The sequence below is a fragment of the Anabrus simplex genome, chromosome 1, assembly GCF_040414725.1.
Source record: "Anabrus simplex isolate iqAnaSimp1 chromosome 1, ASM4041472v1, whole genome shotgun sequence".
Lineage (NCBI taxonomy): Eukaryota > Metazoa > Arthropoda > Insecta > Orthoptera > Tettigoniidae > Anabrus > Anabrus simplex.
In genome coordinates, this window is record NC_090265.1 from 924,310,023 (window position 1) to 924,332,343 (window position 22,321).

Sequence of the window (22,321 nt, forward strand, 5' to 3'; positions counted from 1 at the left end):
GAACGGGTTCGGCTCGCCAGGTGCAGGTCTTTAAATTTGACTCCCGTAGGTGACCTGCACGTCGTGATGAGGATAAAATGATGATGAAGACAGCACCACCCAGCCCCCGTGCCAATGGAATTAACCAATTAAGATTAAAATCCCCGACCCGGCCGGGAATCGAACCCGGGACCCTCTGAACCGAAGGCAAGTACGCTGACCGTTCAGACAACGAGTCGGACATAAACGACGATGTGCGAACGTAATATTGTTTACTTGTATGTACTGTGTTCACAGCTTTGGGCTCCAGCACTTTTCCTGCCTTCCTCTCTCCGTTTCACTTGTGTCTTGTCTGGCTCCATGGCTGAATTATTAGCACGCTGGCCTTTAGTTCAAATAGTCCCGGGTTTGATTCTCGGCTGGATCGTGGATTTAACTTGCATTGGTTAATTTCTATGGTTGAAAAGCTGGGTGTTCGTGCCGTCTTCGACATTAGAATTCATCTTAGGTATGGCCCCAACCTCACAGACGCACAGGTTTCCTATAGAACTTCAACTCGGAAGACCTACACCAGACCTCCATGGAGGCCAGACACTGTTAACCAAAATTAAACTTCTCTTAAATTCGCTTCCATCGTTGGTGTCCTCACTTCCTCAATATTTTGGAATGTACAGTATACTGTATTTACGGTATTTGAAATAATAATGCTCTCGAATGACAAATCGGTCTGACCTCCAACATTTGAGCTTTATTTCTTTTATTGCATAATGACATTATTTTAGCACAATTTTAGATTACATCTGTACCATCTGCTGACTGGTTTGCTTATAGAAACATGAATGTATGAAGATGTTTCAGTAATTATAACATATATAACACTATAACATACCTGTAAACAAATACTCAACATTAAACAGGAAAGAATTACATTTTTCAAATCACTTTAAATCATGCATATACAACCTGTGACAATAAAGTTCGGTGAATGAAGTCAAAACGGTCGATCCGGCAACACAGACGACACGCAACGGTGCACCTGCGTAGCAGCAGGTTTGACCACCTGCTCCCAACGTTGATCAGTTGGGCATCGTGTGTGTGCCGTGTAAGACCTGTTTGACACAGTGCGTGTTTAGTGCGTTGGTTCTGAACTGCGAACAGGAATATGAACGACCAAAAGATCAATGTACAGTTTTGTTTTAAGCTTGACAAGATACCGAAAGAAACCCATGCGATGCTGGTACGTGTTTATGAAGATCAAGCACTGTCCTTGAAGTGTGTGTACGAGTGGTTCGCCCGTCTTCGAGGAGGCCAGGAAAGTATTTCTGACAACCCCCGTAGCGGAAGACCAGCGACCGTCGTCAGTGACGAAAACATTGAGAAGGTGCGGACATTAATCACGAAGATCGGCGATTAACTGTGCGCATGATAGCGGATGAACTGCAGATTAACCGTGTATTCGTGCGACAAATTGTTACCCAGAAGTTAGGGAAGAGGAAAACGCTTTCTCGTCTTGTGCACACATCACTTGACTGACGATCAGAAGCAGGCACGTTTAGAGGCTTCACAGGATTTTGTCGAAACGGCGGATGCGATAACAAATTTATTGAACTGTATCGTCACTGAGGCTGAAACCTGGTGTCTCAGGTACGACCCTGAAACGAAACGGTAAAGCATGGAATGGCCTTATCTCAATCCTCCAGACTACTTCCTATTCCCAAAACTCAAACTCCCTTTGAAAGGAAAGAGATTTGACGATATTCCTGACATCCAACGAAACGTGACGACACTTTTGAACACCATCCCAAAGGAAGCCTTCTTGCAAAATTTCCAATACATGTATCGCCGACCTCAGCAGTGCATAGTTATGGGAGGGGACTATTTCGATGGACAGTAAGATCACTGTCGTGTATTGTTTATCTATGTTGATAGTACAGGACTATTCACCGAACTTTATTGTCAGAGGTTATATATATATATATGTACAATATTGTTTACATTGCGTAAACTTGTCAGTGATTGCGAATTGGCGATACTGTGAACAATTGGGATGAATTATGAAATTGGTGGTCTTCCCCTGTTACCTTAATAAAACCCCTGTGGGTGGGGGACGCAGATGAAATAAAACCCACGGTATCCCCTGGTTGTCGTAAGAGGCGACTAAAAGGGGCGACAAAGGGATGATGGAATTAGAACCATGAGACTACTTGTGATTAGTACCATAACATGAGAAATACCATAGGTCGGCGTTACTTACGATTAGTACCACCTTGTGCGGAACACTATGGGTCTACTTTACCTATGAGTAGTACCATTATGTGAGGAAGACCCTGGATCTGTGTTGCCTGTGGGTGGTACCATAATGTGTGGTACACCATGAGTCAACATTGCCCATGATTAGTACACTATGTGAGCAACACCATGAGTATATGTAGCCTGCGATGAGTACCACTATGTGAGGAACATCATGGGTCTGCGTTGCTTGTGAGTAGTACCCGTATGTGAGGAACACCATGAGTCTATGTCATCTATGAGTGGTGCCATTATACGTGACATACCATGTGTCTACAGTACATTACCTGTGATTAGTACCACCATGCAAGGAACACTATGAGCCTACGTCACCTGTGATTAGTACCACTATAGAAGGAACACTATGGTTCTGCTTTACAAGTGATTAGTACTATTATGAGGGACCGGTGATCTGGATTTTGGACCCCTTTGAAATACAAGGATCATCCCAGAAAATAAGGCATCGTGAACTGGATCCACTGATTGTTTTGGATTTACGGTCATTTTTCATAATCATTCTTTTTAGATTCTAGTCAGTAGAAATATTTTGAAGTGTTAATTATCGTTTCATTTCGTTGCACCTCGTACCATTAAGGACCGATGACCTTGCTGTTAATCCCCTTTAAATAACAAACAGCGTCATCAACATTACTTTTACCGGCACGAACAGATTTAACTGATTTTCATTGTAATATTTAACTTTGCATTTTAAGAAATTTAACACAGTTTAACGCCTCGCGGCGACATAAATAACAGACAATCGCACCTACAGTGTGTCCTGGAATACCGACATGACACATAATCGTCATCGCAACACACTTAATTCTACACACGCCCGTATACAACGCGGTGTCATGATTTACTAACTAATTTAAAGGGACAAACATTTACATTTCTAACTTCAAAGACATAATATTGAAATTAGACAGACCTGCAATTGTGCCGATTGATGTGGCGTCATCTTTGCTGCATTTAGCAAGCCAGCACCCTCCGACTTAATGCCTCATGATGATAGGTGGCATTCTTCATTTAAATACTATCTTATCAATTATACTGACTCTGCACTTGTCCCGATGCAACACAACCTAATTTTCTTGAGCCTAAACTAACATAACAAATTTTATTATGCACACAACACAAAATGGGCCACACCGCTCCGTTCTCGGCTAGTCAACTGACGAAATCGTGGAAAGCTTCTACATCTTTTTGCCAGGTGTTAACCCAACATGAATGACCGTGAGACAATGATGCTATCTCTCACAGGAAACCAACTGTTCTCCCTTACCGATTGTCAAAATAACCGTGTTAATAATAATTTCAAAGAGCTATCTGGGACTTACCTGTCTTCCTCGTGGAAGTCCATAAATCCTACAAATAGCCACTATGACATTCCCACCTACCAAGATGAATTGTCGTAAATAAAATGTTTTAATATCAGAGTTGTCTCTATTCCTCATTAACACTTGATAAAATTTCCTATCTCTCAACCCTACTGGCTTTTGAGATTTCCAAGTCTAGCTTCTAACACTTTAATTTCTTTAAGTCCTCTTCTTGATATCCACCGTCGCAGGTTCGTCCTCTCGGACCGATGACAAGTGAGTGCTTCTCTCGTTTTAAGAAAGGGTATTTATACCTTAGTAACTTTGAGAGAGTTGTATATACTTATTTAAGCTGCTAATCATCCGTCACGTCCACCTACTGCATTTGGACTGAAGCCAGTTCCCTTGCTCCGATCATGGTTGCTATGTAAGGGCATGAGAGAAATTCTGTAGACATCAACTTTCTTCAGCGGAGAAGGGAGGGGAGGAGAAGTAGGAGGGTGAGAGGAATGCTGTAGGCATTAACTCTGTTCTGTGGAGAGGGGAGGGAATGTGCTTCTTCATCATCTTATAATGTATGTTTGTGTATAAGGAAGTAAATGTAAACTAATAATGAGTGGCTGCGCGGTGTGGGACACGTAGCGTTCAGCTTGCATTCAGGAGATAGTGTGTTCGAACCCCACTGTCGGTAGTCCTGGAGTTGGTTTTCTGTAGTTTTCCATTTTCACAGCAGGTAAAGCTGGGGCTGTATCTTAATAAGGCCATAGTTGCTTCCTTCCTTCCTTCCTTCCTTCCTTCCTTCCTTCCTTCCTTCTTTCCTTCCTTCCTTCCATTCCTAACTCTCCTATTCCCTAGTCCATTGTTATTCCATTGTCACCATAAGACCTATCTATGTCGGTGTGACGTAAAGCAAATTGTAAACAAAAGAGAAACACCAATGATTCAGAGAATTTAGTACATTACACATAAGAATATCCTTCGCCTTTGTTGCCGAGATGTAGTGTTTACAGTGGTATGTGCTAGAATAAATGTATTACTTTCACTGACCTGTCTCAGTCTCATTTTTGGCTTCTACAATATGGTATGGGCGATGCTAGAAGTACCATTCCTTATGCATCCAGTCCTTGTTATGAATGGTGTGAAAATGTCGCTCATAGGATCGGTTGGTGCATGCATTTCAGTGGGTTTGGCAGAGTGATATGTAATAGCAACTTCTGGTTCGATGAGGAAAGCAACGGGATATTATATCACTCATCATTTCCCTAGCATCCCTCTTCAGTGACGCCTAGGCTATCTATGGCAGCTTTTGGCGGAGCCTTCGGGCTGAATAACCAACATACATACATACATGCATACATACATACATACATACATACATACATACATACATACATACACTGACTGACAGTGACAATGCAACACGAAGGAGGAGTGGTTCGAAAGGGATGAAAGTTGGGGAAAAAACAGAGACGGCACGGACGAATAATTCATGTTTATTTCAAACCGATATGCAGGTTACACAATGCGCACGGCATCGACTCAGTAGGATGTAGGACCACCGCGAGCGGCGATGCACGCAGAAACACGTCGAGGTACAGAGTCAATAAGAGTGCGGATGGTGTCCTGAGGGATGGTTCTCCATTCTCTGTCAACCACTTGCCACAGTTGGTCGTCCGTACGAGACTGGGGCAGAGTTTGCAAACAGCGTCCAATGAGATCCCACACGTGTTCGATTGGTGAGAGATCCGGAGAGTACGCTGGCCACAGAAGCATCTGTACACCTCGTAGAGCCTGTTGGGAGATGCGAGCAGTGTGTGGGCGGGCATTATCCTGCTGAAACAGAGCATTGGGCAGCCCCTGAAGGTACGGGAGTGCCACCGGCCGCAGCACATGCTGCACGTAGCGGTGGGCATTTAACGTGCCTTGAATACGCACTAGAGGTGACGTGGAATCATACGCAATAGCGCCCCAAACCATGATGCCGCGTTGTCTAGCGGTAGGGCGCTCCACAGTTACTGCCGGATTTGACCTTTCTCCACGCCGACGCCACACTCGTCTGCGGTGACTATCACTGACAGAACAGAAGCGTGACTCATCGGAGAACACGACGTTCCGCCATTCCCTCATCCAAGTCGCTCTAGCCCGGCACCATGCCAGGCGTGCACGTCTATGCTGTGGAGTCAATGGTAGTCTTCTGAGCGGACGCCGGGAGTGCAGGCCTCCTTCAACCAATCGACGGGAAATTGTTCTGGTCGATATTGGAACAGCCAGGGTGTCTTGCACATGCTGAAGAATGGCGGTTGACGTGGCGTGCGGGGCTGCCACCGCTTGGCGGCGGATGCGCCGATCCTCGCGTGCTGACGTCACTCGGGCTGCGCCTGGACCCCTCGCACGTGCCACATGTCCCTGCGCCAACCATCTTCGCCACAGGCGCTGCACCGTGGACACATCCCTATGGGTATCGGCTGCGATTTGACGAAGCGACCAACCTGCCCTTCTCAGCCCGATCACCATACCCCTCGTAAAGTCGTCTGTCTGCTGGAAATGCCTCCGTTGACGGCGGCCTGGCATTCTTAGCTATACACGTGTCCTGTGGCACACGACAACACGTTCTACAATGACTGTCGGCTGAGAAATCACGGTACGAAGTGGGCCATTCGCCAACGCCGTGTCCCATTTATCGTTCGCTACGTGCGCAGCATAGCGGCGCATTTCACATCATGAGCATACCTCAGTGACGTCAGTCTACCCTGCAATTGGCATAAAGTTCTGACCACTGCTTCTTGGTGTTGCATTTGCTCTGTCAGTCAGTGTACATACATACATACATACATACATATACATACATACATACATACATACATACATACATACAAGAATATCCTAATCCAAATTCCAGACACTTAGCGTCATAGTTAGCCTCCTGTGGGATTCGTTAAGCTCTAGTGCAAAAGTGTGAAATATACGAAGATTTGATTAATAACACGACGATGGGGTAATTTTATAAATGTGTTTGATCGTGGAGGTTGGTTTGGTTGGATGTGTAGGCGGCGGATGGGGAGGGGGAGGGTTGAGGACAACGTTATCGTAAAAACTCTGTTCAGTGGACAGGGGAGAGGGAGTGCTTTTTGGTCATTTTATAATATATGTTTGTATATTAGGAAGAAAAGCATGATAGTGATTTGATGAAATAAACGTGATTTCCACACCAAATACAAAGAACATAAAAATGCTGTTAGATTCAATCGCCATTCTGCCGTCGAAGAACAATGAAACGACAACTGAAACCATTTCACAGACATCAACACAGTTCTAAAATGTTTACATTTCGAAAGTTAGAATAAATCTTTGAACATTAAAGAAGCTATAGAAATTTACATGAAAAAAAAAAGCCAACCAAATCAGCCTCAACAATCACACACATTTATAAAATGACCCCATATTTGCGCTACTTAATTAGTCTTCATACAACATTTCACACTTTTTGCATTAGCGCTTAATGAATCCCACAGGAGGCTAACCCGACGCTAAACGTCTAGAATGGGCGTTAGGATATTCTTATCTGTACTAAATTCTCTGATTCATTAGTTTGCATTTACTCACTAATACAAAAAAATGCATTATAAGATGACAAAGAAGCTTAATGACTACAGCATTCCCCTCACCGTCCTTCTTCCCCTCCCCTCTCCGCTGAACAAATGTGTTGCCTACAAAATTCCCCTCAACCCCCTACATAGCAATCATGACCGGAAAAGGGAACTGGCTTCAGTCCAAACAGTCGACGGACGTAACAAACGATTAGCAGCTTATATAACTACAGAAAATTTTCTCACAGTTACTTAGGCGAGAGTGGAGGACCACCACATTCATAATCTATCTCACTTTTTCACAATATCACCAATTCACAATCAATCACAAGTTTACGCAACTTAAACAATATTGTACAGATATATGCATGATTTAAAATGATTTAAAACATGTTTTTTTTTTGTTAATAGTGTGCGTTTGTTTACATGTATGTTATAGAGTTATATGTGCAGAGTTGGGAAGTAATCGAGTTACTTGTAACAATTACATTCTTAGTAATTTTTATTTGTAATCGTTACATTTTACAAAATGTACTTTTGCTTGTAATTTCCTTCTTAAAACAAAATTGTAATCGTTACATTCTAGTAACTCATATACATCACGCTGAAGCAGAAAAATAAATGGTGATGAGGATGATAATTTTTCAGTTCTATTACAGCAGAAGCAGTAACTTCATCAGTTCTGGATGAGGTACTTTCTTACCTCTCCAATGCTTCTAAAGGCATCATTTTTATACCAATGGTTTTCTTAAACACGGATATCTCCCTATAGGACGACTCTCCAGTATATACAAAGATGCCCCCCCCCCTAAAAAAACCGTCGAGGCTTAGCGATGAGAATGTTAAGAACCAATCAATGTATTTGCAAAGTAAATGGCAAATTATTTGAAACGTTAAAAGTCATTAACAAAAATCACGGAAAACGATAATTTCGAAAGTTCCAAGTTTTACCTAGTGGCGCTATTACATTATAAGATGACAAAGAAGCACTTACCCTCCCCTCTCCACTGACCAGACTTAAGGCATCCAGCATTCCCCTCACCGTCCTACTTCCCCTCCCCTCTCCGCTGAGCATAGTTGTTGCCTACAGAATTCCCCTCACTCCCCTACATAGCAACCATGACCGGAGCAAGGGAACTGGCTTCAGTCCAAACGCAGTCGCTGGATGTATGCTAAAGAAACACGCACAGGATAAAGTAATATTTTTCCTTATAAACTTTGTGTTAGTCGGGGGGGGGGGCAGTGATTTCCTTACAAGTAACGTTCAGTAAAGAAATTTGCAATAGCAATTTAAAATACTCCTCAGGTAACTCAACACAACTACTTTTTTCTTGCGCATTCTCTGACTGTGTTGTTATTTCCTCTCCTTCTTCCAGAAGGTGCCTGTCTTCCTTCTTGGTGGTTTGTCCCGGAACCTCCTTTATAAGCCTCCTCCTGAAAGATGTCCGGTCTTTTAAGTCTCTTTCTGTTCCTCCCAGTTCCTGCAGATCTTTGTTTACCTCCATCAACCATGGGAACTTGATCTTTCTCTTTTGCCAGTAAACGAGAAGCTGGTTGGTCAATCTGGCATGATGGATCCTGTAGACGCGTCAATAAAATGCTAGGCGTCTCTTTCTGGCCAAGTCCGTGATTTTTTCTCGGTATTTGTAGAGCTCTTGTATTAATTTCCTTCATTGACTGGCCCTAATATTTTCCTCAATATTTTTCTCTCCTGTATTTTGATCTTGCCCATGAGCCACTTTCTGCTGAATATTAGATATTCTAAAACATATAAGGCTTCAGGGCGGATGACTGCCCGGTAGTGCTTCATTTTAGTGTTTCAGGACAGACACTTTTTAATATTATTATTATTATTATTATTATTATTATTATTATTATTATTATTATTATTATTATTATTGTTACATTGATTGAAATCTAGTCCATGCCCTTCATATCAATAATTAACATTAATAGTTATCAGAAAATTCTTGTCATTTAGCTGAAGAGTACTAGGGAAATACAATGCTATGTTGCAGTGGTGAACACTGCATGGCTAAGACGAACGTGGCCGAACCAACGCATAACCCCATGTGGAATGCTACGCTGGATTTCCCCAACGTCCCTGGAGAGAGTCTAATGGAGCGGACCATCGAAGCAACTCTGTGGGACTACTGCCCTGATCGCGAGAGCGTCTTTCTGGGTGAGTAACTAACCTCACGAACTAAGGGTGTAAACATGTTGGAATTGTTCATCTCACCGCGCCCCTCGCCACGCACCTCGCTGTGTGTCCTTGAGAGAAAAAACCAGCAGTAGCAAATGAGTCGAAACATGTTGGAGTTGCACACCACACCACGCACCTCGCCGTTCACCAGGAATCAAATTGGTTTGATATTTCAGGATGCAGCTGCCTGGACCTCGCGTTGTGATTGGTTGTCACAAGGTTACGTCATCGCCTCCTCTGTGCGATGACGCACTGCTGTCATATTGATGGTCATATTGTGTCGTAACACTGTACCCGTGGATAAGACGCGATTAATAAGCGATGCTTTCCGCGAAACTGTTAAATGGAATTAGCGTCACTATTCGTACCATAACAGATGCGTTCAAGATAAATGTTGAAAAGAGGTTGTAGCTAACTGTGGTGCCACAGGTAACAATGATGAATAGTTCTCTATATTGGCTTGCATTTATTTCGTTCTGTTTACTCATGAATGCAATTAAGGAAAAATGAAACGAGAAATTGAGTCAAAATGTAAATCAAACGTAATATAATTTATTTATCAGCTGTAATGATATAACCTATTACACCTACAAATTCTACAATAGATACATCAAACATTTTTAAAATAATAGAATAATTAATGATTACGTATTTGATCTCAATGATAATGCCAAACACGGAAACTTTTAAATGCCTGCGAAAGTACTGTATATTTAGAACTTCATGAAAATTGCACCTAATTATTGTAACTTTTACTTAACAGGAAATAATAAATTAAAGAACTGAAACATTCGAACTCGGACATCACTCTGGAGGATGGGATCTCTGCAATGTCATTTGTTTATTCCCTCTGTCAATTACTGTATTATGGAGAAATCAAATAGCTTTAACAATAGCTTCTGCAGTCCCAGAAAGTTTCTGTTGCTTTATGTAATATTCTCATTTCGCGGATAGAATTCCGCGGTTGCATTCCACCGTTTTTCGTGCCACCGACAGTTTCTTATTAAATATTGTGTCGTAACACTGTACCCGTGGATAAGACGCGATTAATAAGCGATGCTTTCCGCGAAACTGTTAAATGGAATTAGCGTCACTATTCGTACCATAACAGATGCGTTCAAGATAAATGTTGAAAAGAAACGAGAAAATGTTTTTAGTCTAAGAGTACCTTGTCGTTATGCAGTAGCGTAGTCAGGATCGACCAGGCGAGGGGAGGGGGTACAGTTTGATGATAGAACATAATGAAAGTGCTTGTGCGTTTGTGGTGCGCGCATGTAGTACTTGTCATTGTAAGGACACTGATACAAGAGAATTATCTTGATATTTAGACTGCAGTACACTGTAAAATCTTACATTAAAATACAGAATAAGAACAATACGATCATCTAGAAGTTTGGGAGCATATGGTTTCAATAAATTCTCATATTCGAACGCGGGAGAAATTCTTCAGCAAGGATATTTAGTGCTAGTTTTTCCATTAATTTGTAAACTACTGAGCTCCAGAAAGTTCCACCATCACTCTGATTTTATATGCTCCAATTTTTTTAAATTGCTAGTTGCTTTACGTCGCACCGACACAGATAGGTCTTATGGCGACGATGGGATAGGAAAGGCCTAGGAGTGGGAAGGAAGCGGCCGTGGCCTTAATTAAGGTACAGCCCCAGCATTTGCCTGGTGTGAAAATAGGAAACCACGGAAAACCATTTTCAGGGCTGCCGATAGTGGGGTTCGAACCTACTATCTCCCGAATACTGGATACTGGCCGCACGTAAACGACTGCAGCTATCGAACTCGGTGCTCCAATTATTGTAACTTTCCTATTTTGCTGTCTGACTAAATTATATTACTCACTGTATTTAACAACGGGAAGAGTGGCGAGGAGAAATGCTTCAGTATGTTATGCTGAGATGAGGTGCGAGGTGCACAGCGAGATGCGTGGCGTGATTCACGGCGAGATGAATTACTCCAACATGTTTTTAGTCTAAGAGTACCTTGTCGTTATGCAGTAGCGTAGTCAGGATCGACCAGGCGAGGGGAGGGGGTACAGTTTGATGATAGAACATAATGAAAGTGCTTGTGCGTTTGTGGTGCGCGCATGTAGTACTTGTCATTGTAAGGACACTGATACAAGAGAATTATCTTGATATTTAGACTGCAGTACACTGTAAAATCTTACATTAAAATACAGAACAAGAACAATACGATCAACGTCAACAGTTTTACGGCGAATGGTCTGTTCAGTTTACAAACTAACATCAATTTTCGATGTTTCTTAGAAAATATATTCAACAGATCTGTTGGTTCTACAATTATGTCGCTGAATGTCTATTTAGTTTATTGTCATTTCTGTTTATTTTATTTTTGTAAAATTTCCATGGGGGGTTCTAACCCCCAGTAACACCCCCTGGGCTACGCCCTTGCCGTTATGTAACTTACTGCACGAAATATCACATGTTATCTCAGAGTATTAGGCCTACCTTATCCCAGGGGCGTAGCCAGGACGGGGGGTTAGAAACACCCCACATGGAATTTTTACAAAAATTAATACAAAAGAAACTGACAATAAACAATCAACTAAACAAACATTCAGAGACTTAACTGTAAAACCAACAGATCTATTGAATCTATTTTCTAAGAAGCCTCAAAAATTGTATTTTGGATTGTAAACTGAATGTACAATTCGCTGTAAAACTGTTGACCTTGATCGTATTGTTCTTGTTCTGTATTTCAATGTAAGGTTCTGTAGTGTACTGCAATCTGAATAGCAACATAATTCACTTGTATCACTGTCCTTATAGCCAGCCCCGTGTTGTAGTGGTAGCGTGCCTGCCTCTTACCCGGAGGACCCGGGTTCGATTCCCCCGCCAGGTGAGGGATTTTTACCTGGACCTGAGGGCTGGTTCGAGGTCCACTCAGCCTATGTGATTAGAATTGAGGAGCTATCTGACGGTGAGATAGCGGCCCCGGTCTCGAAAGCCAAGAATAACAGCCGAGAGGATTCGTTGTGCTGACCACACGACACCTCGCAATCTGCAGGCCTTCGGACTGAGCAGCGGTCGCTTGGTAGACCAAGGCCCTTCAAGGGCTGTAGTGCCATAGGGTTTGGTTTGGTTTTTTATCACTGTCCTTATAATGGCTAGTCTTGCATGCGCGCACCACACACGCACACACACTTCTATTATGTTCTGTCAGCAACGCCCCCCACCCCCAATCTGCTGATCCTGCCTACGCTACTGCGCTTCTCCTTCCCAATACTCTTTACTGTACTAGTGCTGATATATTTCATAAGGATGTGTTACATTACTCGGTAATAAAATTTAGTCAGCACAGAGGAAAATTTTGCCGTGCTGGGTAATTCAGGTGGTAGGGCGCTGGACTTCTGAGCTCAAGTTGGCGGGTTCGATCCTGGCTCAGTTTATGCTCAAATGCGTCAGCCTCATTTCGGCAGAGGTACCGGTACATGAAAATAATCCTGCGGGACAAAATTCCGGCACGGTGGCATCTCCGAAAACAGTAAAAGCAGTTAGTGGTAAGTAAATAAATAACATTATTATTATTATTATTATTATTATTATTATTATTATTATTACTATTATTATTATTATTAAATATTTTGAATAGATAGTAACATGAAATGGCGGATTAATTTTAATGCCGGGAGTGTCCGAGGACATGTTCGGCTCGCCAAGTGCAGATCTTTTGAATTGACTCCCGTAGGCGACCTACGTGTCATGATGAGGATAAAATTATGATGAAGATGACACATACAGCCAGCCCCCGTGCCAGCGGAATTAACCAATGATGCTTAAAATGCCCGACCCTGCCGGTAATCGAACCTGGGGGCCCTGTGACGAAAGACCAGCACTCTAACCATTTAGCTATGGAGCCGGGCATAAACGTGAAGCAATCACGTTCGTTTCCGTAAGTACTTTCTATTTCTTTTTTAAAAATGGCTTTCAACTTCCTAAAATTACTCTACGTTTTAAGATATTGGTGTAGGAATTTTGAAATAATGCTCATGTTTTACCGTCTCTTCAATTGGTAGGGTCTATCGATTTTAAAAGACACCATCGGGCCGGAATTTTCTTTCGCAGAAGTCCTTTAATGTGACAGAAGCCAATAGCACGTGAGTTGTCACATTTCAACATCCTCAAACGTCATCGACCTAACCCGAGATCAGGCCCGCTTATTGACAACCGAAGGACGTCTAACCGACTGCACCACTGAAAACAGAGAAATATTTTCTTTCATTTTCTTTCTCTCCCCCAGGACTAAGGATAGTACATAGTACAGTACATTCCGATACTGTAGTAAATCTCTACATACAGGCATAATCACATTAACGGGGGTTTATTTGATTCTTCTTCTCCTTTCGCCACTTTTTCCACAGCCCGGTGGGGTCGCAGGTGCGAAATGTGTCATGTGCGTGTATTTGACTCCGTTTTACGCGATGCCCTTTCTGAAAACAAATCTGTGCGGAGGGGTGCAGTCACTATTACGTGTTTATGCGCTTGTAAGAGGAGTGTTTTGAGACAAACACAAATACTCAATCTCCGAGCAAGAGGAATAAACCAGATACACGTAAAGTCCCCAACCTGACCGGGAATCGAATTCAGTATCCTCTGAACCAAAAGCCCCGACGCTGACCATTCGGCCAAATATTTTGTTGTAGATGTTACGATATCTAGCATCCAAAATATTTTACGTCCCCTTTCCTTTATCTTTCCTACTTCATTGAATTAATGAAAGAAAGCAAGCAAACAAGCATGTTTGCAGTTGTACGTGTCTATCATGATCATAGACGAGAGTCTTTTAGGTTAATGTAGTGAGAAATGAAACGAACTACTGGAAAATTTGATGTTACATGAAGATCTTCGCTTCCGCATCAAAACCACGATTATTCTAATAACGCTGAAGGTCTATAGTAGGCCTATAGGTACCGGGTGTCCGCAATTAAAGTGACGGTGTCCAGCACGGGCTGTAATGATCGTAGGAGTCTGAAATTTGGTAGATATGCTAAATAAGCAAAGCGCTCGCGAATCATTCAAAAAAAAAAATTCGTTCCAAGGCTTGCCACCAGGTGAAAATATGGCGCTGTAAGCAGCCAGAATGTGCAATTTTCCGTAACTGGCGTCAGAATGTTCTGCCAGTGGAATTGTGTAGAGTTGTTTCAGTTCCTTGGTTGTTTCAGGAACAACCATTGCATTCAGTTTACGTGACTGCTGTGGTTTTACAAGCTGCTTCATTCTTTGTACGTTCTCCTTTGAGATGTCCCGCCGTGAGCCTGTTAGGTGTACAATGCTATCTGCACGTTATAGGGATCTCTTTGTGCAACATGTAATTCCAGCTGTGCAAAATCGCAATTATGACGACACCGTTATTTTCATGCAAGATGGGGACAAACACATGTCGCTCGCCAGGTGAAAGATTTTCTGCTAGAAACCTTCAGTAACAACCGCATCATGTGGGGCATTTTCCAGATGCGTGACCTTCAGTATCTCCCGAACTAAATCTATGCGACTTCTTGTTGTGAGGATATTTGAAGGATCGTGTCTATCGCGGACATACCCGGCCTCTGCCTGTTCTAAGAACTAGCATAAAGCGACATGTCGTTCTGATTTCACGCGATATGTTGCGAACAACTGTCGACCATGCCGTGTTACGGATGCAGCATGTTGCTGAGTTGGTAGGCCAAATCGAACAGTGTTTGTAAATATAAATCTTAACGAGCGTGCCAGAAACTCCGTTATCATGTGTTTGATCTTTCCTGCCTTTTTCGGCGACCTGCCACTGCTTACAGCACCGTATTTTCGCCTGGTGGTCAAAACCTGGAACTAATAATGTTTGTGGCATAAAATTATGTGTCCGAGAATTTCCCGTACCCTTGATATCACAGAGGCAGAGGTTTTCAGTTTCGTTTGTAAACTGCAGGAAGGATAGGAATTACACAGAGCACTGTTAGCGTAATTTATGTTGTCGGATTGGTATCCCTACTTTGAAGGTCACCGAGCATTTCAGTTGTGAAGCCATGCTTGATGTGCGCGGACACAGCTACACCGTTAAGGAACGGTTAGTAGCATGTTTGTGGGTGGACGAACGATCACACACAGCGTAAACAATAACACGGATAATGGGTGCGTTTAAAGATCGTTCTAGCAAGGACCCACCACGCAAAGCAGCCCCGCTTGATTAGAGGAAATGTACGTTTGCTTCAATGACATGCCGCGCTTACTGGACGTAAGAAGACGGGAGAGGAAACATGTGCCCACGTCGCTCAGTCAATTGAGCGGTCCCCAACTGAATCGGAAACGAGCAGCTGAACTTAATATACCACGTTCAACAATACATGACGACAAGAAAAAGCGTCATTTTATCCAAAGAAGTTTTAAGATAATAACACAAATGTCAAAAAGTAAACCAAACCCCACGCGACCGCTGCTCAGCCCGAAGGCCTGCAGATTACGAGGTGTCGTCTGGTCAGCACAACGAATCTTCTCGGCCGTTAATCTTGGCTTTCTAGCCGGGGGCCGCTATCTCACCGTCAGATAGCTCCTCAGTTAATCACGTAGGCTGAGTGGACCTCGAACCAGCCCTCAGGTCCAGGTAAAAAACCCTGACCTGGCCGGGAATCGAACTCGGGGCCTCCGGGTAAGAGGCAGGCACGCTTCCCCTACACCACGGGGCCGGCATACGGTACACAAATGTCAAGTGCACCTAAATGTTCATTTTATGTAAATGTGTATTTTTGTGGTAGGGTGTCGGCCTCCGGATCCCAAGACAGCGGGTTCAAACCCGGCAGAGGTAGTCGGATTTTTGAAGGGCGGAAAAAAGTCCATTCGACACTCCATGTCGTACGGTGTTGGCATGTAAAAGATCTCTGGTGACACATTTGGTGTTTACCCCACAAAATTCATTAAATCTCAGCCACAGACGCCCAAGAGAGTTTCGGTTTACTCGGTCTGCCATGTAGTGGGCCTACAGTAAAACAGATCGTCGAAATTGACGAGCAGACAGCCAGATGGCGTCAAATTGAAATGTCTGCACACGGTAGCTGAGGCCATACGATTATTATTATTATTATTATTATTATTATTATTATTATTGTTGTTGTTGTTGTTGTTGTGATAGTTCTTTCAGTGCCACAAGCCATTTTATATAGTGTTTTAAGCATTTCAATTTTAGGATTAAGACATCACGGCTGAAGATGCTTAATATATTTAGGCGAAACATGTCCGGTTATCCCATTATGTAACATCGGTTTTGATTTCTGATCAATCACAAATTGTATCGAAAAGGTGGACTTCTACGAGATAATTCTCTCATGAGCTTGTACGTAGTTCAATACGGAATGTGAAATTTATAACTTGCAATGATAGAACGATTTGCACATGAAAGAATTTAGACCAACTCGTGTGAATGAATTATCTGACAACGACGTGGAGCAGTGAGTGTAGCCTGCCGTCACAATTTTCAAATGCCGTCTCTAGTACAAGTGTGTTACCGGGCGAGTTGGCCGTGCGGTTAGGGGCGCGCAGCTGTGAGCTCGCATCCTGGAGATAGTGGGTTCGAATTCCACTGTCGGCAGCCCTGAAGATGGTTTTCCGTGGTTTCCCATTTTCACACCAGGCAAATGCCGGAGCTGTACCTTAATTAAGGCCACGGACGCACCCTTCCCATTCCTAGCCCTTTTCTGTCCCATCGTCGCCATAAGACCTATCTGTGTCGGTGCGACGTAAAACAAATAGCAAAAAAAAAAAAGAGTGTTATTTTCTCATGAGCATGCGACATATCGCACTTCACAAAGAAGTACAAGGGAGTCCGCAGTCTTGGGAGTTTATACAGCAGAGTTGCGCGCATGAAGGAGAGGGGGATGAGGATTAACAAAGAAGGACAGTGACAATTTAGGCATGGATCCAGATACTATACTATGATGTCCTTTCAGGTTATACATATGTAGTGATCAATAACAGGGGTACGGAGAGTACTCGGACAGCTGCACATCGAAGGGAATATGTTATCTTATATACGAAGAGAATGACTTTTAAGTACCCGGTAGTTTTGTTATTACCGAGCTCGATAGCTGCAGTCGCTTAAGTGCGGCCAGTATCCAGTATTCGGGAGAGAGTAGGATCGAACCCCACTGTCGGCAGCCCTGAAGATGGTTTTCCGTGGTTTCCCATTTTCACACCATGCAAATGCTGGGGCTGTACCTTAATTAAGGCCACGGCCGCTTCCTTCCCATTCCTAGGCCTTTCCTGTCCCATCGTCGCCATAAGACCTATCTGTGTCGGCGCGACGTAAAGCAACTAGCAAAAGCAAAAGTTTTGTTATTGTTACACAGGTATGTGGATCAGAGATGCACAGGACGTGGCTCTGTAAGCAAGAGCCCAGGTTGAAGCTCCCCTCTGAACCACATAGAATGACTAATAGACTTTTCAGTTATTGATCTTATCTCGATCAAGAAGAAAGGACATGTATACACAACCGCACAAAAAATAGACGTCAAATAAATGTTTGTCCGCCTCTGTGGTGTAGTGGTTAGCGTGAACAGCTGCCAACCCAAGCGGCCCGGGTTCGATTCCCGGCTCTGCCACGAAATTTGAAAAGTGGTACGAGGGCTGGAACGGGGTTCATTCAGCCTCGAGAGGTTCAAATGAGTACAGCTGGGTTCGATTCCCACCTCATCCATCCTGGAAGTGGTTTCCCGTGGTTTCCGACTTCTCCTCCAGGCAAATGCCGGGATGGTACCTAACTTAAGGCCACGGCCGCTTCCTTCCCTCTTCCTTGTCTATTCCTTCCAATCCTCCCATCCCCCACCGAGACCCCTGTTCAGCACAGCAAGTGAGGCCGCCTGGGTGAGGTACTGGTCATTCTCCCCAGTTGTATCCCCCTACCAATTGTCTCACGCTCCAGGATACAGCCCTCGAGGCGGTAGAGGTGGGAATCCCCCGCTGAGTCCGAGGGAAAAACCAACCCTGGAGGGTAAACAGATTAAGAATTAAGAAAGAAATGTTTAATTTGATACATTGTCGAAAAGCGATGATATTCGTAAACTGTGGGTAGCCAGTGGACGAAGAGATGATACTTGAAATCCTACCACCTGCACAAAATGTTCATACTATTTCAAACAAGAGGATTTCGAAATAAAATCATCTTATGCGACGGCAATTTTTTTTTTGTGCGGTAGAGTGTACGTGTACCTGTAATTTAACTGAAGTAGGTTCCTCTATGGATGAGTGGTAGAGTGTCGGTCTTTAGATTCGAGTATCGCTGGTTCAAACCCGTCAGAGGTAGTCAATTTTTTGAAGGGCGGAATTAAATCCATTCGTACGATGTCGGGATGTAAAAGATGTGTCCTGACCCATATGGTATTTCTTTCTTTCTCTCTTTTTTCTTAACCGGTTTACCCTTCAGGGTTGGTCTTTCCCTCAGACTCAGCGAGGGATCCCACCTCTATCACCTCAAGGGCAGTGTCTTAGAGGGTGAGACATTGGGTCGGGGGATACAGCTGGGGAGGAGGACCAGTACCTCGCCCAAGCAGCCTCACGTGCTATGCTTAACAGGGACCTTGTGGAGGAGATGTGAATATCGGAAGTGATAGACAAGGAAGAGGGAAAGAAGCGGCCGTGGCCATAAGTTAGGTACCATCCCGGCATTCACCTGGAGGAGAATTGGGAAACCACGGAAAACCACTCTTCGAAAATAGCTGAGGTGGAAATCGAACCTCTTTCTACTCAGTTGACCTTCGAGGCTGAGCAAACCCCATTCCAGCCCTTGTACCACTTTTCAAATGTCGTGGCAGAGCCGCGAATGGAACCCGGGCCTCCTGGGGGGTGGCAGCTAACCATACTTATCACTACACCATAGAAGCGGACTTCATTTGGTGTTTACTCGATAAAAGTAATCAAAACTTCGGCCATAGACCGCCAACAGAGAACTGTTTTATTGTACCATTGGTGGAGTAAAATGGAACGTCGACACAGCCTATATTATATCAAATTAAAAAAAACTACTTAATAGCTGAGGCGAAACTATTATTATTATTATTATTATTATTATTATTATTATTATTATTATTATTATTATTATTATTATTATTATTACTATTATTATTTCCTCAATTACAGGTGAATGCACAGTGGATCTTCAGAAGGCTTTCTTGGAAGACCGTCCAGTATGGTACCGCCTTGAGGACCCCAGAGGGTTGCGCATGGCCAAATCACCACAGGTATCACCCCGAGGCTCGTTGGCTGGAGAGATGGCCCAGAGGATGATAAGGCGAGCTGAATTTGGATCACAGCGCTCGTTTTCAGGTAAACTGAAACATTATGTATACTGTTCCAGTAGTACTAATTTAAAACATGGAGATGTCCTCTTTAATGCTAACATAAATGAATGAGTTTAATCTTGAATATGACCTAAATAAGAGGGAAAATGTCCAGTTTCAATGATTTCACGCAAGTAATCTTTCGGATTACGGTTACACAAACAGACCTCAAAAATCATACTTGCATAACTCCACAGTATTGTTTGTGAAGACGCCTTCTTTCAGTGGCGGCTCATATGGGTGGCGCTACGGCGTGCGCCCTCCTTCACTGTTGTCAACAAATGTGTGTTGTTCTTGGAAGTGGCTCAGTGGGTATAAACTTGCTGTTTTTGTTTCCTTTGAGTGTTTCCTTTTTGTTTCCATTTTTCACTCTGTCGAATACTAATCATAACATATATTACACTAATGGATCAAAATGGCGACAGATAGAGTAACCTCATTTTCTGTAATCCGTGGTTAAAAAAAGGTGAAACCGACAGGAAAAGATATATCTTGTGATGGTGATTAAGATGGATGCTTCCACAATTTCTGTGCTAAAGTTACAAAGAGCGAATTTGGAAAGTTATCTGTTGATCCTGATGCAAAATGGTTCTGTAGAAGGGCGGACTCTAAATAAACAGTTAACCTTAAAAAACATCGTTGAGGAACTGAAATCCAATATTTGCAACCAGGTGAGTGAAGTCAAAAGAACTTCATTGAGTGAGACACAGAAAGTCAGCCGATTTCCTAACATGTATGTCAGTCATGGAATCCCTCGCTGAGTCCGAGGGGTAAACCAATCCTGGAGGGTAAACGGATTAAGAAAGAAGAAGAAAGTATGCCAGTCAACCTGATAAACAATTTTAGTTTAGTCACTAACAAACTACAGTAGACTGTCGATTATCCGCGGGCGGATTATCCGTGGAATACAGCGGGACCGAGTAAGTGGCCGCGTGGTTTGAGTCACATAGCTGCCAGCTTGCATTCGGGAGATAGTGGATCCAAACCTCACTGTCAGTAGCCCTGAAAATGGTTTTCCGTGGTGCTGAGGTGTTGAGTGACAATGATATTTTGAGCCAGGCCCAAGGGCAAATTATAGTTACAAAATTATGATAGAACGTAATGAAGGTGCTTGTGAGTGTCAGATGTGCGCATGCATGAGTATCTTTATAAGGACACTGATACAAGTGAATTATGTTGATGTTCAGATTGCAGTACACTACATAATCATACATTAAAATACAGAACGAGCACAATCAAGGTCAACAGTTATACAGCGAATGGTATGTTCAGATTACAATCTAAAATCCAACTTTTCGGGGATACTTAAAAGACAGATCACTTGTTTATTATCAGATTCCGTTTATTTCCTTTTGGAATATTTCCATGGGGTGGAGGGTCGTCCTAACCCCCCGTAACCCCCCTTGGCCACACCCCCGAGTCTTACGAATGTTGAAACTGCTTATATAATAATAACTGGCTGTAGTACCCGGCCTTGCCCGATTGGTTTTAGAATGTTTACTTTTAAGATTAGTATTATTTATGTGGGAAGTGAATTTTTATAGAATTCCTTTTTGGGATATTGATTTTTAACATCTATTATGAAGCTTTAAGAGTTATTTAGATGTGTTTGATTTCAAGTTTTCGATTATTTAATCATCAAGTAAAACGTTATCCTTGTGGAAGCTCGAATTGACTGGGAAGTATTTGATACTTTCAAAAAATTAATAAGGGATAACTACGTGTGTGTATTAGTCGCGCTATAGATATGATCTACACGATTTCAACTGTCTTTGAGACTGTCACCAATCAGCCTTGTGACTTCAAAAGCAGTGGATTCAACACTAATGTCGGTCATTTTAGACTATTTACTATCAAACCTTCCGTCTCAATGGAGGCTGAACGTGGACTTGAACGGTATTCAGAGCGTCACAATTCATCTCAGCGACACATAAACATTGGATTAGATTTTAATATCGATTATTTTCTATTATTATCAAATGCCCTCTCCTCCCATTCCCCACCCCCAGTGGGGGTTGGTATGTTTTATCTCCATCGTATTATTCTTCCAGATGGTAAGTCATATGTGTACCAAGATTCGTTGAGAGCTATTCTGGAACATACCCACATACACCCATATGCGAGACTTAACCATCCAGAGTATCACAGTTCAACTCAGCGACCTCGTAAACGATGGTATTCGACATTAATATCAATCATTTTCGTTTATTTTCATATTTCACCACCTCCGCTAGGAGTGATAAGGGTGTTTTACACAACAGTATTTTTTTTTAGTATGTGTACCAATTTTGTATGAGGGCTATGTTGGAAGAAACACTTATACATCCGTAATTTCGGCCGTTTTGGGGCAATTTCCTTTCCGTCCCTTCTCATCCCCATGCCGATGGGGGCTGAAGATGGACTTCAGCGACGTCCGGAGTGTCACTATTCTTCTTAGCGACCACGAAAACTATGGATTCCACACTATTTTCGAGTATTTTTACATCTCAGCCCCTCCCACCCCACCTCTAGTGGTGCTAGGGTTACCATACCTCCTTGCAGTTTGTCTCCTGGAAGTAAGTCATAAGTGTGCCATGTCTGGTTGAAATCTCTCCCGTAGTCCAGAGAAGTATGGATT

General features: G+C 43.0%; 1 protein-coding gene across 1 annotated transcript in view; it reads left to right on the forward strand.

Annotated features, from left to right (window-relative positions):
* Fife (regulating synaptic membrane exocytosis protein fife) overlaps nt 1–22,321 on the forward strand; it is a 969,278-nt gene that overhangs the window by 811,285 nt on the left and 135,672 nt on the right. Inside the window, exons 19-20 of the mRNA XM_068225089.1 lie at nt 9,193–9,356; nt 19,505–19,690. Of these exons, the coding sequence (XP_068081190.1) occupies nt 9,193–9,356; nt 19,505–19,690 (350 nt within the window). The remainder of the gene's footprint in view (nt 1–9,192; nt 9,357–19,504; nt 19,691–22,321) is intronic.